At 45.4% G+C, this 16,382-nt stretch overlaps 1 protein-coding gene and 1 long non-coding RNA gene across 2 annotated transcripts in view; one reads left to right on the forward strand and one right to left on the reverse strand.

Annotated features, from left to right (window-relative positions):
* Positions 1-16,382, forward strand: part of LOC149854667 (uncharacterized) — a 58,949-nt gene that overhangs the window by 34,934 nt on the left and 7,633 nt on the right. The window lies entirely within an intron of this gene.
* The window catches only part of TTC34 (tetratricopeptide repeat domain 34), a 53,116-nt gene that overhangs the window by 20,913 nt on the left and 15,821 nt on the right, over positions 1-16,382 (reverse strand). The window contains exon 4 of the mRNA XM_090023771.1: positions 3,353-3,519. Coding sequence (XP_089879897.1) covers positions 3,353-3,519 — 167 coding nt within the window. The remainder of the gene's footprint in view (positions 1-3,352; positions 3,520-16,382) is intronic.

Consider the following 16,382-nt stretch of genomic DNA (forward strand, 5'->3'; position numbering starts at 1 on the left):
GTACCATATCCAGCTCCCTTTTTGTGTTTGGTCTTACAAGAATTCACACGAATGAAACTTTGCTCACATAAATGTTCATGGAAGGTAAGTCTTTTCCCTGCAGCCAAAGATCTGTTCATGAAAATGATTATTAGTTGTGTGTGTTACTGTAGTGTCTGAGCTACTTATTCACAGACCAAGATCACACTACCGCAGTCCTTGCCCCAAGAAGCTTCCAGTCTAAATGTGGGGATGTTTACACTGCTCGGGGGGAAGGGGGAGGCACAAGGAGACAATGGACAGGTTAGCATGGTAGCCTATGGTTTCAGCTCGCCAGCAACTGAAGGGTATCTAGTTTTCCTGTTGGCATTAGAGCAAAGGATGCCTTAAGGAGGGATGTGGAGGACAACAATAAAGTGGCCTTCTTTACAGGATGATCCTCAACAGTAGGGACAGCAGGAAGAAGTAAATCTGTATGCATCAAAAGTGCATAACATTCTGCTTTTCCTTCTCAATTCATCCAAAAGAGGACAGACGCCTGGGTTTTGGTCATCATGCTCTGGTACTAGCCACAGGCTTCAGCTGTAATTTTTGTTGTAGGAAACTTCTGCCCTGTACAAGTAGGAAACAAGTTGAAAAACCAAGATCTCCTTGTGTGAACAATCTGCTGGAGGAATTTCATTGAAAGGCTGATTCAAATCCTAGGGAAATCAGTGGCAGGATTCTGATGGTGTCCAGGGGTCGGTGGACCCCTAGTTTCAGTCCTTAGTTAAGAATATTTAACTTGTTCCTAGTCAACCATACGAGGCCTATTTGGCAGCCCAAATGAAGTGAATGTGCATTTGCATGTGCAAGGAGCCCCTTTGTTGGCAGTCTCAGCAGTGGGAGAAAGAACTGAATAGGACATGACGACTGAATCATTGTACCAGCAGATGGGGTCCCTCCTAGTAAGCAATATTAGATGGACAACATGTATGGGTCTTGCGTGGATATTGTCTGTGTCAGCCCAGACCTGTGGTTGCCCAGTACACTCAGGCCTTCCAATAAGCACAAGACCTTGACAAAGAGCTGATGGGTCTTTAGAGTACATGAATGGTCCTTCAGGTTTTCCCCACTATAGGAGATGTCATCTGAGAGAGGGCCTCTCATGGTATGTCACCTTACTACACCACCTCTTTGATCCATCTGCTTGGTACCCAACATATTTTATTCTGCAAAACTCTATAGAGATGCTGTGGGACTGTAAAGTAAGATGCAAATGGCCAAGCCTTTGCTATGCTGGTCATGAAAGAAATGGCCTGGAAGTCATATGCATCACAGTCAAATGCCCACAATGGGCAAAACACACCCAGTGCACAGAGCCAGTACAAAGCCTGTGCATTTTCCAGATTCAAAAAATAACACTTGGGTGAGTTGTAGGCAGGGTTTGAAGTATGGAGGAGCTTTGGGGAGCTGAGCCCCCCCATAAGAGATGAGAACCCTCACGCAAAGCTGTCAGCACCCCTTCCCCCTGCACCCATGCAACAGCCCAGAGCCCATGCGCCACTGTGGACAGTCCCTGGTTTGCCCCATGCCTTTCTGTGCAGCCCAGGTGGCAGTGGTGGCTCCTTCTGGCTGCCACTGCCACTGGCCCCAGCCCCACAGTACTGGCAGGGACCCGTGCACACAGCCCCAACCCTGTCTAATTTTTTTTGCAGGCCCTGCCACCCCCAAGAGTCAAACTGTAATTTGAACCCTGGATGTAGGCAGTATCTGAACCTTGTGTTATCATTACATAGTGATGAATTTCAGCTGCTGGGTTGGGGTTGGTTGGAAAAGAACAAGCTACTGTTTGGATCTTAATTTCCTAATGTGAAAATATTCAATTTCCATTCCCAAAACACAGACCGTGTTTTTTGACTTGCTAAGTACTATTAGTTGATCTTTCACATGAATACTGCAGGAGCAATCTAGCCAACAGCCTGACAGGTTTTGGGAATCCAATTTGAGAGTTTATCATTGCTCAGATATAATAGTGTCATTTATAAAGTGCTTCCCTGCTATGAGACTCTGAGCACCATTCAAGAACAACAGAGAAACATTCCAAGAGTTAATGAAAACACAATAAAATGTTGGAGGAAAATGAGGTAACTCCCACGTTGTGGAGAGTAAGTGAGAAATGCACTGCAGATGCCAAAATAATTGCACACAGGATAAATAGATAAAGGAAAATAATCCTGGCATAGGCAGGAAAACACATTTAGACCTCAGGCTTTTAAGCAAGTAAGAGTAAGAAAGAGCTGCTATATGAAAACAAGGAGACAGATTCTGTGTTGTTCTTTTGGTGCAAATTCAAAATAAAACTTCTCAAGCTGATGAGGTTTTCTTGGATTTATCATTGGGTTCCCTAGGAAAAAATTAGTAGAGCCCAATAGTCCAGGTCCACAGGACACGTTAACTGGCACCATTGAATTCAGTGGATTTACAGCCATTCTTGCTGGCCATTCAATACCACCAATATTGCTAAGATGCAGTGTTGGGTCATTTGCTGTAGGCAGATGACACCTGCAAAGGCCTGACATGCTACATGACTGCAGGGAAACCATCCATTGCAATCTTTCATGGGTGACATAACACTGACCATCAGCAGATGTTATTTGCAGACATGATGAAGATGGACCTATCAAGCTTTGGCATCAATTGCTGCCTTCCTTTTCTTTCCAGTGCTTTCTTTTAACCCAGTGTGTCAGAGATATGGCCTGTGAGCTGGATCTGGCCCATACAGTCATGTCATCCAGGCTCTGGTGCTACCCATAAGTTTCAGAGTGACCCACAGGCAGCATACAGGGTGTACCAGATGGCCCCATATGCTGAATGGTGCACCTGCTTCAGCTCATGTCCCAGAGTAGTGGACTGGCTGCTGTATGCAGCACAACTCTGGAGAAGTGGTGGAGGCTCCCAGGGCCAGGCAGTATAGCCCAGTGGTGGTGGCTCCCAGGGATGGGTAGCACAGCCCAGCAGTGGTGGCAGAAATAATGTCAGTGGCTTCTGGGGCCACACAGTGCATCGCAGCAATGCTGGTGGTTCCCAGGGATGTGCAGCATGGTTCTGGAGTGGCCAGAGCAGGACTGAACCATACATGGTGCCCACTCTGGCCACTACAGGATACGTGCTGGAATATGGAGCCAGTCTGTGGATCTGGCTCAGCCTGCAAACTGGACCTGCACCACTCATCCAGCCTGCGTGGCCAAGGGATTTTGACCTCCGTGTCTTAAGCCATTGTCACACAGTGAAAATATATCAACAAATGTAAGGACGGGCATTGCATACCAATGCCTGCCGGTGAAAACAAAAAGTCTGAAAGAATCATAGGAAGTCAACTTAGCGACAATACCTTCTGCTGGTTCAGTGCAAGGTAAATGAATCCCCGTCCACTCAGAGCCTGTGCATTGCCAGGGTCCTCCTTCAGGATGGCATTAAAATCAAAAATAGCCGTTTTCTTCTGGCCAAGGTGCCCATAGCATCGGGCTCTGGTAAGAAGGGAATCTTCAGCATAGCCCCCTAGGCAGGAGGGAAAAATGATGATCAAATACACAGGTAGAGACAGCACCCAAGCCATGCTGGTCTACAGTGGGATACTGGGGCAAAATTCCCTTGGATGGGAGGCGGGAAGGATGGGTTGCTGTGCACCACAGATGCTCTACTGGTGGCCCAGAAGTGATGTGCAATCCCTTGGCACTTTTGTGTAATACAACTTGATGCCATTTGAGTATTCAGCTCAGGGTCTGAATTTGAACATCAGGTCTGTGGCTAGAATATTGGTCCCTGATGGTTTTAAGAATAGGGAAACACTATCTGAAGAAGGGCCTCTATGTCCCTTGGGCCCCATTTAAGCTCTGTGGATCAAATTCTGATTCCCATTATGATCCTGTATTTGCTCAGAGGAAGCCATCTTTGTCCTGTAGCAGAGAATGCAGTAGTGTGGTAGGCCTGATTGCTTGCCCTGGGAACTGAAGGGGTCGTGCTGGGTCTCTGCTTGGGGTGAAGGGACAATAAAGAGATTGTTTCCCACCTGAGGCTTATGGGATCATCAATTATATGCGGCCAGAACCTGAGCGGGCGTAAGCCAGTGTTGATTTGAATGGAGCAGGCCCCAGGTGAGGGGCTGTTCTGTTGGACTCAAAGTGTGTATGGCTCTTAAACATGTAAGAGAGGGCTAACAGAAGGGAAAGAAAGGTCCTTTGTATGGCCCCCTGACCTGGGCCTTCACATCTGCCCAAGGACCAGCAGCAACCTACCCCAATGTCTAGACCAATGATGTGGTTTGTTTGCATGCTCTGTGATGCTGTAGTCAATATTTGCATCCTTGTGTTTTCCACACTTGAAGCTCAGTTTCACCCTCCCTACTCACAGTGGCTCACACCCAACTCTGTGAGCAAAGCCACAGAGATCAATGGAGTAGCTCTGGAAATGGCAGAATCTACCTATTGGTCGACTGTGAATTTACTCTTCAGTTTCACAGTGGCGGGCTCTGCTTTGGAGGCTTATCAGTTAACTGTGCAAGGTGATCTGTGTCTCTCCTCTGAGAGCATAATTGATTTTTAATCTATATTTTACAATGCCATTTATTCTTATGTTTCTATTCTTTCTCTCAAAGCAGATGCACCTGAACTACTTAGGAAAGTAAACAGTAACTTTCCAAACAAAATCTTTGACCCGATTATCTTTCAAAGGTTCATATTCCTGACCTCGCTTTCCCACTGGAAATCAAACAAAGGCTGCATTTGCTACAATTTAATAACCATAGGGGATGTAGGACTTTGAGAACATCTAGGGACTGCCTCTGGGGGGACAGGTTTCATTATTTGGTTTGTCAGCTGTGGCAATTTTAATCAGCTTTGTACAGTGTGTCTACCTTTTGTGCTGCATGAAGATAACACACAATGCAACTAGCAACATGAAATAAATAGCTCTGGCATCCTTAGTGAGTCTGACTGTTTGCATTTTGTTCCCCCAGTCCTTCATAAGAAATCGAACTTATTGCTGAGGCTGGCAGATCAGTATAAATATTTGCAGCTACAATATGCCTTGGATGTAGATGCTAATACTAGGAATCCAGAATCCCAGTTACCTTGGTGAGCTACCTATAGCCAGGTTTTCTCCGCAAGTATAACCCCACCCTTATGTCAGGGGAAGGTGAATAGGTGGGATGGAGGGGGAAGGGGTGAATGGGTAGAAAGTGGCTTCCTCCTCCTTCCGTGAGCTTCCTAGCATTGGTGACTTGGCATACAGCAAAGCAGTCAGCCAATTAGTACTTCCCCCGGGAAGCAGGTAGGAACTGGGTTTTAGAGGAGGGTGTGCGTGCGTGCATGTGTGTATCTACCATTCTATGTAGAGTTAACAAAAATACCTGCCAACAGTTCTCACTGCTGAGGACGGCAAGGTTCATATCACTACATGAAGTAATAACAGCAGGCAGCCCAAGAACCTCTTAAGCCATTTGGCTGTGACTTATCACTCTAGATCCAAATGGTAGAACTACTAGCTGAAGTTGCCTTCTCTTATCGGCAGCTCTTCTATTCATATGGAATTTCTTGCATTTCTCTGCTAAATAATTTGGCCCAGGCTCTTGCATCACCAGACTCCATATCCCCAAGCAGAGGTGGAGAAACTGGGCTTTCAACTTCACCGAGTGGGAGAAAGAATACACAGTCTGACAGGGCAAAACTACAGTCAAACAGATGAAATCCAAAAGTGGCCTGGGTGCACAGTTACCCAGGCAATGAGCATGCTACATGCACTCATTTTTGGTGGCAAAAGAACTAGGTAAGCAAGTTTCAAGGCTGTCATAGATTTGCAGTGAATTCAGGCCACAGTTCTTATTTTGAATTTAGACTTAGACTTTCTGGGCAGCTTTTCTGGACCAAAACTAATATTTGAGATCAGCTGCATGGCTGTAGAGATGCTAGCATACGATGTTCTGTAAAATACAGCAGCCCCATGATAGAACGCATTTGTAGCCATCACATGAAATGAAAGAAGAATCCTGCCTTGCCTGGGGACACCACTCAGAGTACAACGGGGCTTAAGTGTTCAATAAAAGTACTAGCACTGAAATCCACCTCCCTCTTTTTTTATTGCCAGTGCAATGTATGTCATGTACTATAGACACCATGAGTCTAAGGAAAAAGTCTATGTATAGCAACCACAACTGGCTTCACAGAGCATTGAGTCTTATATGGAATGAGCTAGATGGACCAGTGAAATTAGACTGAGGATTGGATTTGGGCTCATTGAATGCAGAAAATGTTTGACAGAATTGGCTACTGGGAGATGAAAAGAAGCTTTCTCTCTTGCCTGTAGGGTACAAGCCTTGGCAGCTTTCTGCAGAAGAATGATATGCTGTGGTTAACAACTGAGCCTCCAACTCAAGGTTCACTGCCCTGCTTTGCTATAGGATTCCTGTCTTACCTCAAGAAAGTCACTTTATTATTTTGTTATTCCTCCACTGAAAATGCTTCCCTGCCTTATAGGGTGGTTGCAAGCATGCATTAATGCTTCTGAAAAACCTAGTCAATAGGAGGCATGTAAAGATGGAGAAGAATACCAGCTGTGTCCAGGGGAATATGACACTACAGAGACTATGCAGTCCCTATGTAAACTTTGCCATAAACATTATCATTGAATTTGTTTTTTGAGTAATAAATGAAATAAAACTGCACAGTTTTGATGACTTCCATTACCATGTTTATAGCATCTGTACCTTGAAACTGAAAGTTATTAGTATTAATCATGTTTATTGCAGTAGATCATAAGAGCTAAACAAGCCTGGGCCAGTTATGCTTAAGCACTGTACAAACACCGAGTAAGAGGTGGTTCCTGTCCCCAGCAGCTTGCAATTTAAAAGGCTAAGACTGACCCCGGGTGGATATCTGTCTGTCTGTGAATGTGGGTCTTGTGAAGCCTACCAACAGCTGCATCATTAGTGTTCAATGCCTCAGCTTGATGAAAGGCATCAGTAGTATGCAGGGCAGCCACAGTCAGGGCTGTCTTGCTTGTCCTATCTCTAAAGACTGTCTGCATGCTGACCTGGAACCTGTTCAGATGGGTCCACGGGCAGCAGAGAAGATTGCAGACACAAGGTCTGATGGTACAATTAGCAATAAAGAATTTGTCTGTTGTTATTAATGAAAAGTGTTCCTCCTACAAGTGTTATCACATGCTGTCCTGGTTTAGCATGTTGGGCCATGAGTCTCATCTCCAAAACTAATAAGCTGCAGGTAGGTTGAAGACTTACATCTCCCTGATTAATCAGGGGTGATGTTATCTTGTTTAACATTGGTGACCATGGTAGTGGGGTGCATTGCAAGGTTCATCATATAATACATGTGGTCAAATGTAATTGGATATCAGTTGCCTAGCGGGCATCAAAGTCAGAGGACAACTGAGCTTGGGTAAAGTAGATGCTGTCTGCATAGATGAGCCTCTATGAGTGAGTGGGTAATTGGAAAGTCTTTGAGGTATGGGTTGAATAGTGTTGGTGCCACCACAAGCCCTTTGTGGCTGTTGAGTCATTGTTTCCATGTCCTTATTTGATTTTGCATGTGCATCCTAAAGCGTTGTCACAAAGGAATAGTTTTGTAGTGTCCACCACCTGTCTTGATAAAACTCTTGACATTTTGCTTGAAAGACTGGAGGTCTAGACTACAAATTTAGTCCCAGCCAAGTCCAGAAACACAGCTCCTATTTCAAGCTTTCTCAGAAAGCTGCTTTCAGTATATTAAATGTCATAACTTGGTCACAGGTGAAAGGCACCCTGCTCAGTGTTCAGAGCCATTCTCATTCTGGTGATATTCAATGGAGGATGAAACTTTCTGGTACTTTAAAGCATACCAATAGCAGTGATATCACTGCCAATACTGCTACCTCATGTGAATCCTTCTCTGGGCTTTTGACTCATACTATTATAGTTGTGCAGTACAAAGTGAATGCTGTTCCACTACCTTCCATGCGGTGCCATTTTGTGGCTTTGAAGCCACCAGCCTAGTCCTTCAAATTCTGCAGCTCAGTCTCCAGGGTTGGAGAGGAGAAGCACGGTTTTGTGAGGAAGCCTTCTACATGGGGAGGGAAGGGAAGGGAAAAGAGAGTGAGTGGGACAGGGCAGGTATGGCGAGAAGCTGAGGTTGGGAGTGAGGAGCAAACAACCACATGGCACCGGGGAGAGAAATCCCAGTCTGAGCTGCAAGAAGTTCTCTGAGTGGCCCAAGGTTCCTTCTTTGGCTGTTCCTGTTCCTATGGTTTGGGGTTTCTGACTGGCTCCTCTGAACAGTCAAGTGATCTTTAAGTAGAATACAAGCTGCTTGGTCAGAGGAGACAAATACACTCTTGATTAGAAATGTTCGGGAATTTTTCCACAAACCATAATTCCTTGTCAAAATATATTTACTCATTGCAACTGGAAGTGTTTGCAGGAAGGGGTAAGTTCTGATAAACTGCCTGAGCTGAAAAAAAATGTTGGGGAAGAACAGGTTGGAAATTGTGAAATATACATTTCAGTGTTTTCAAAATAAGTGTCTGGTTTCCAGTTTCAGAATGACTCTTTTCATTTTGTATTTTCAGCATGTAGTAAGGAAAAATATCAGATATTCAGTTCAGGTGGACATCAGTTCAGTCTGTTGGTTAATGAAAATACTTAAAATCTCAACTTTGCGTCCTGCTTTGGAACAAGAAAATTTTGCAAAGTCTTAGAATATGAGCAGTTGAGCCAAGTTAGTTTTCCTCTCCTGAGAAAGTATTCAACAACATTTTAAAAAATGTTTCAAACTATTCTTGTTTTTAATTATTGAATTAAATTTATGTGGGTATATAGAAAAAACCTTTGAGTAGAGAAAAGCATTCAATAAAAAATAGAGGATGACTCACTGCCACCTAGTGGAAACCTATAAAGGGAAAAGTTTTCTTTAAATTCAGGGGCATTCAATTTTTGATAGATCAGCCAAGGCAGACTACTGTGTCTGTGTCAGCCAATTACATAACTGGATCCTAAATTGAGAAGTATAGACAAGTCTTCATGAAACACTTTAATCCACTATTATATAGTGTGTTGAAATCTCTGGTTAAAACTCAAAAGCCAGGTATTATTTTTACTTGGCCTTAACTAATATAACAATAGACAATAACCAAACCAAAGCTTCTAGGCTCCCTTGCAATTCAGCTTACAATAATAAAATGATGATTGCCTAGCAGCAATAAATTATCTTATGCAAGTGAGAAATCATTTCAGCTAATCAGCAGCAGAAAAGTTTCTTGCATGCATACCTGTAGATAAATGCATTTTGCTTTTGTCCAATGGGTCGAGTCTGAGACATTTTGGACAAAAGTAGGGATACTTTAATGTTATTACTTAAGAGATGGAAACAGTTTTGTCCCTCACATGGATGAAAAGTGGTAGCATTTAAAATCTGATTTTTAAAAAGATAGGTAAAAATAAAAAGGATAATCCAGGTACCTTTGCTAGACACAACATAATAACAGTAATAGTAATAATTAATAATGACAATTGCAATAGTAATACTACTACTACTAATGTGTAGCCTTTACATCAGCCTTTTCTACCAGAGATCTCAAAGTGCTTCACAAAGGAGGGGAAGAATTATTATCCCTACCTAACAGATGGGGAAGCCAAGGTGGGTAGAGGAGAACTGATTTGCCTGATGGGGTCAGGGTCAGTGAGCGGAGGAGCACCTCCCTTTGCCTGGGTTACATGGACATGTCGTAGGCCATGTGGCCTCACTCTGCACTGGCAAAGAACTGTTTGTGCATAAGGTTTCCGCAAGGCTTTCCAGGGTCTCCCAGCACTCCTCTAAGCTCTACCCATTTAAGGATGGGCTTACCAAGACCAATTAATTAAAAGTGCCCTGTTCAGCAAGGCAAGGGCCAATGCTGGCACAGAACCCAGGAATTCTGTTGTACTCCCGCTTCAAGCCATTAGCCCACACTCATGTCTATTCATTTTTTAAAGCCTCACACAAAATGAGTATCAACTGACTCTCACATGACCTTCCTTGAGAAATATGTCTTATTTCCCTGGCTTCCAAAATATCACAAACAATTTGAGTGGAATATTCTGTGCATTCCTTCAGTATAACCAAAATGATTGTTTAATCTTCATTACAAAATTAGTTGTGTTTGCCCTGTATTCTAGTCACAGAGTACATTGAGTGCTACTAAAATTCAGCACAAAGAGCATCCAAGAATAGACTTACAGAGATGGAGATGGAACACATTACTAAATCATCAAAGTCCAACTCCCTCCGCATGACAGTCACTGTTGCACCTTGTTAGTATATGGAATTTTCTATCGAAAAGCCAGATCAAGCTTAGACTCCAGGAAACAGATGTGGGATTACCCTTTGTAAAAAAAAACTTGGGACAGAATATTTTACTTCTGGAATGAGCATTACAAGCATGAAATGCTTTACTAATCAGGCTTGGGATCAGTGGGGCCAACGATGCGTATCTAAACACAAGATAATCGGTTTCTGAACATGACTAACATGATGTGCGGAAAAAGTATCAGTAACACTAACATAAAAAAATAAATAGAGAGACGGCCCTTGGCTCAGAGCAGATAGGTAGCTGCAATTTGAGTTATAACTGGATGCTTCCACTGCACCAGTCAGGAACAGAGACCCCACTGTACCAAGGACTCCATAAACACAGTCTCTGCACAAAAACATTTACAGTCTCATTAAAGACAAGCTACAAGAGGAGGAAGGCAGGGAGTAACACTAACAAGACCTTCAGTTCTATAGATCCGCTACGTGGGCAGTGTGCTGGTTGGGAAGTGAAGAAATGCATCAGTATTGGCTCTTTCCAGGTAGCCACCATTACTTTATGGATTACTTGGTGGTATCTCAGAAGACTGAGTCTTCAGAGAGATGTGCAGAAAGGGAAAGAATTGGCCAGTAGTTAGATATGTTAGATTTCCAAATGCACCCAGTGTCTTTGCTGTTTCATTTGGATACCAAAGGGGAGGCATCCAGAATCTCTGAGAAACTCAGGTGTCAAAGCCAGGGGCTGCAACTGAGCAAGTGGCTGTGAGAGGAGAGTGTCTTCCACTGGAAACGTGAGTACTTGGTGACAAAAAAGCATGGGGTTCAGTCACATAAGCACAGGGAATTCAGACCCCTGCTCTAGTTGGCCAACTGGTTCTTTTTTAAAATTACAGTAATTGGTTAAAAATAAAAAGTGGATGCAGGGCAAGCCCTGATTGTAAAAGCTTGGGTGATGTCACGCTAGATATATAGAAGTTTCTTTCTCCTGGGACTGGAGAGAGCTGCAAAACTGAATTGGGAGCAAGAGAAACTGCTCCCCATGGGGGGGTTCCCCTTCCCTCTCCCCTTCACTTCACTGGAGAAGTGAGCTGAAGCTATGTGAAGGGAAAATCTGAACTAAAAGGAAAGGGAGTCTGTCTTAAAGTTTGGGACTCAGTTTCTTTCCATTTTTTTCCTGTTCTACTTGTTTCTGAGTTTTAGAATGGGATATTACTAAGGAGGTATTAATCCCTGGAGTACACTGACCAGGGTTGGAGCCTGGCAGTTTTGCTGGAGGATTTCTGCCAGGATTAAAAGCCTGTCACATTTGGGCCAGAGTTGAGGGTCTAGCGTGTGTGTTGCTGTTGCAACTTCTTTTGGTTCAGCCTAGCTGTGTGGCTCAGTCCCAGCTGTATGTTTTGCTGGCAGATTTGGGCCGGGGTGAGAAACCTGGCATATTTTCTTGTTTGGTCCAGGTCTTAGTGCAAAAATGACCTAGCTTTTTATTAGTGCTGTGCAAAGTTTCAGTCCCTGATTTGATTCGGTGGAGATTCGGCCCAATTCAGCAGAGATTTAGCTCGATTCGGTGGCCAAATCTCCAAATCCGAATTAAATCAGAGGACCCTTTAATCTCTCCGAATCCAATCAGAGCACTCTGAATCGATTTGGAGAGATTCAGCAATTCAGACATAGACACAGCTTTAAATGTTTTCTCTACATACCACTAGGTAGCAGGCGGCTCATGTTTGCTGTGGTGCTAGGGCATATGGGGCGTCCCACAGAAGTGCAGGGGGCTCCCCAGCGCACTCAGCAGCAGACCCAGAAGTGGACCAGAAGCACTTTGGGTCCATTTCTGGGTCCGTTCCAGGGAGAGCGCAGGGGGACCCCCACAACCCCTGGCTTGGTGACTGGTGCCTCCTGGGTCTGGGGGGGGCACCAGGGCACCCCCCCATGGCTAATAGCTGAGCCAGAGAGAGTCACGAGGGGGCCCCCCAGCACGTTCCCCAGCAGACCTGGAATTGGACCAAAGTACCGGTCCACTTCCGGGTTTGTCGCCGAGCACACGGGGGCGGGGGGAGAAGACGGGGGGGTCTCCCTGCACTCCTGTGGGATGCTCCATGCACCCCAGCATCACAGCATTCATGAGCCACACTGGTACTTTGAGATATGTAGAAAAAACTTTTAAAGTTGTGTCTATGTCCAAATTGCTGATTCTCCAAATCAACATCGAATCTTCAGATCTGGATTCAGCCAAATCGAATCGGGGACAGTGGTTTGAATCAACTAATCAAATCACTGTCCTCAATTCGGGCCGAATCCAAATCCAAATTGAATAGGGCCTGCTTCACACACCCCTACTTTCTATTGTTGCCTAGTTCAGGCCCAGCGCAGAATGGCAGGCCCACTTTTTTTGCTCAGTTCAGTCTCAGGACAAATAGGCCTGGGCCTTCATTTCATTGTTTTATAGACATCATGTCTCAGTTTAGCTGTGCAGCTGAGCCCTGCTGCATGTTGAGGCTTGAGCCAAGATAGGCCTGGCTCCCCGTCTTTGAGTTCTTTTGCAATTTTATGCCCCTACAGAGCTAGGGCTTGGGACTAGGAATTTTGGGAGTGTGGTATACTGACTGATGCAGCAAGTCACCTCCTCAAAGCCACCATGTAGAAGTGGAGATCGGTGCCCTACAGCTTCCCTGGGAGCAACAAGGGGCCCCTTGCACCGAAGAAGGACTTATACTCTCTTAGCTGCTCCCTGAGATGGAGGAAATCCCAAGGAGTAGCTCATAGGGCTTTCCAGTGTGGGACCTGTCCAGCCCCTTGCTGAAGGGCAGGTATAGGGGTGCAGGTCCCTGGAACCAACCCTTTTGGGTGATATGCACATCTCAGACTCCCTTGGCAGTAGGCCTCTGCAAAGCTGCTAGTTTTCGCTTTGGATTTGGATTTGGGGGGACAGTGATTGAATTCAGTGATTCAAATCACTGTTCTGAATTGATTTAGCCAAATCTGATTCAGAGATTCAAATAGGCCTCATCCCCTGCCCACTCTCCCAGCCCCCTCCATGGCTGCCCTGCCTGGCCCCAGCCTCCCAGTGCTTAAAAAAAAAAAAAAAAAAAAATCCATGGATTCACCCCGGCTTTATTTATTTATTTATTCTTTTTTTAAAGAACTGGGGCCTGGTGGGGCAGCAATGGGTTGGGGGGGCTGGGAGAGCGGACGGGGTTAGGGGCACACAGGGGGGCTGGGGGATCAGGCAGGGGATGGGGCCTGGCAGGGGTCCCTCCATGGTCTCCCACCTCCTCTACCCCTCCCCCTCCCTGCTCCTTACTTACCAGCACAGAGTCTGGCTGTAGCTCCATGCAATGGAGAGTGGGAACTGCCCAAATCTCCAAAGCTCTCTGAATCTTTTCCAAATCAATTCAGAGAGCTTCGAATTGATTTGGACCTTTTAATTGGTCTATTGATTTGATTTGGATTCGGAGATTCAGCCACCGAATCGAGCTGAATTTCCTTCAAATCGAATCAGCACCCAAAGCTTCACACAGCCCTACTTTGTAGTTAAGAGCATTTGAATTGGATTTGGTGTTTCCTTTGCTTTTTTTTACTTTGATGACTATAATAAACCTATCATTTTGTGTTTACACTGCTTGCAAGGAGGATGTTTTGTTTATATGGGGTACCCCAGCCATATTCAGTGATCCCAGGTTTCCAGGTGGGGATTCAAGCCATAGAAAAAACTTATTGGGTACCCCAAAATTTGAACCTGGTCCTTGTCACTGCTGACTGGTACCCAGCAGAAGGGTTACATTAGTATCTTTAAATATCAGGCTTTAGATCTCTGAAGTGAGGTGCCAAAAATGAGTCACTCATGATCTTGGACACTAAATGCCTATTGTGTTGAACATCCCTCCTCATACTCCATGCTTGGTTTGGCAGCTGCTTCCTAGGGCTGTGCAAAGCTTTGGATCATGATTCAGATTTGGAGATGATTTGGATGATTCATAGGCCAAATCTATGAATCTGAATTGAATCTCTGGAAGCTTTCAGCTTTCCAAATTGATTCAGAGCTTTCGAATCGCTTTGGAAAAGATTCAAAGCCGATTCGACGAATTGGCCATAGAGTATAATGGGGTATCAACTAAATATCTGTAATGTTATTATCTTCTGATTGATTTAGATGAAACTTTCAGGGTTGGTACCCCTTCTGAGAGCATGATTCATGCCAAGTTTCAAGGTGATAGGTGCAGGGGTTTCTGGGAAACTGCACCTCAAACTGCTGAAAGCAAAACTCATGTCATGTATATGTGTTAAGCCACAATGAGGTCAAAACTGTAGGGATGCTAGTCCACCAAAATCTTGAAAGCAAAACTCACGTCATGTGTATATGTTAAGTCACAGTGGGGTCAAAACTGCAGGGATGGTAGCCCCTGCAGAGGCCACGAAGCCTGTCAAGTTTCAAAGAGATAGGTGCAGGGGTTTGGGGGAAACTGCACCTCAAGCTGCGGACAAGCAAAACTCATAACATGGATGACATTGTGTGTGTTAAGGTGCAGCAGGGTGAAAGCTGCAGGCCTGCTAGCCTCTGCTGCACCCAAAAGCCTGCCAGCTGTCAAGGAGATTGGTGTAGGGGCTTCTGGGTTCTGGGGCCCTGCACCTCTGGCTGCTGACAGGCAAAACTCATGACATGGGTGCTTGTGCAACTGTGTCTGTCTTGTGGAGGCGGGGCGGGTAGGGCAGTTTGAAGTTACTGCAGGCCTGGCTGCTAAGCTACTGTGTTAGCAGTTACTTATCAGTCATGATTCACTCAGGGACCAGCTCAATACACAGGTCCTAGCTAATATAACGAGTTAACGAGCAACAAATAACACCTACAAAACCAGACTAAGGAGAGGAAATAATCGATACAGACAATCAACTGCCCCAAGACTGAGACAGTCAGTGGCACAAGCACCCATGTCACAAGTGTTGCCTGTCAGCGGCTAGGGGTGCAGGGCCCCAGAACCCCCCTGCGCCAATCTTCTTAACAGCTGGCAGGATTCATGGCCGCAGTAGGGGCCACCACCCCTGCAGTTTTCACCCCACTGAGCCGTAACACACATGGGGTCATCTGTGTCATGAGTTTTGCCTGTTAGCATTTAGAGGTGCAGGGCCTCAGAAGCCAGACTCCCCCTATCCTCTTGAAACTTGGCAGACTTTGTGGCCTCAGCAGGGGTGACCACTGTGGCTTAACACATACACGAGACATGAGTTTTGCTTTCAAGAATTTGGGGTGCAGTTTCCCCCGAACCCTGGCACCAATCTTCTTGAAACTTGGCAGGCTTCATGCTCTCTGCAGAGACAACCATCCCTGCAAGTTTAATTCAAGTCAAACAAAAATCAACAAAGTTATAGATATTTCATTGATTCCCCATTATACCCTATGGCCGGATCTCCGAAGTGGCTCTGAAGCTTCGGAGCCGATTCGGCTGAATCAAAGTGGGAAACCGATCCGGAGCTCTAAGTCAGATCGCTGGCATCAGAATCGGCCGGATCCAAAGCCGAATCAAATAGCTGCCTGCTTGCACAGGCCTACTGCTTCTCCTTTTCCACTTTGCCCCGTTTTAGGCCACCCCTGCACTAGAGGCATCGTGTGCCAGGTGTACAACTATCAAGACCAGGGTTTTAAAGGAATGCATATCCATGATGGCATGAGCTGCCCTTGTTCTGAGTGATTTATTTATTAGCAGAACTTCCCAGGGCTGCCTGGGGTCTCCTCTCCAGGAGGACTGGGGACTCTGTCCCCAAAATTGACTGCGTACAACTAAGAAACGTTCCACCATGGCTGGGTCTTATTTTGATTTGGTTTCTGCCATTCGCTGCAATGTTGCTTTGATCAGGCAGTTGGGATGGAATATCCTTGAAAGCCAGAACAGTATCCCTCTTCCAGGGGCTGCGACAGTCCCATCTCCTCCTCCACAGACTAATGGGGATGTGTAAGAGGGAGCCGTGGGATGCTGCAGCAAAAGAAGTAACAAGAGGTTGTTGGTGCTTAGACCAAGCCCAGCAGGGAGGTTTGAAGCCATTATGCCCACTTCCCACTCTTTTGCCCCAGCATTTCTTCCTAGTGCCCGGCAG

Source organism: Crocodylus siamensis, chromosome 12, assembly GCF_052110815.1.
Source record: "Crocodylus siamensis isolate JL-2025a chromosome 12, ASM5211081v1, whole genome shotgun sequence".
NCBI lineage: Eukaryota > Metazoa > Chordata > Crocodylia > Crocodylidae > Crocodylus > Crocodylus siamensis.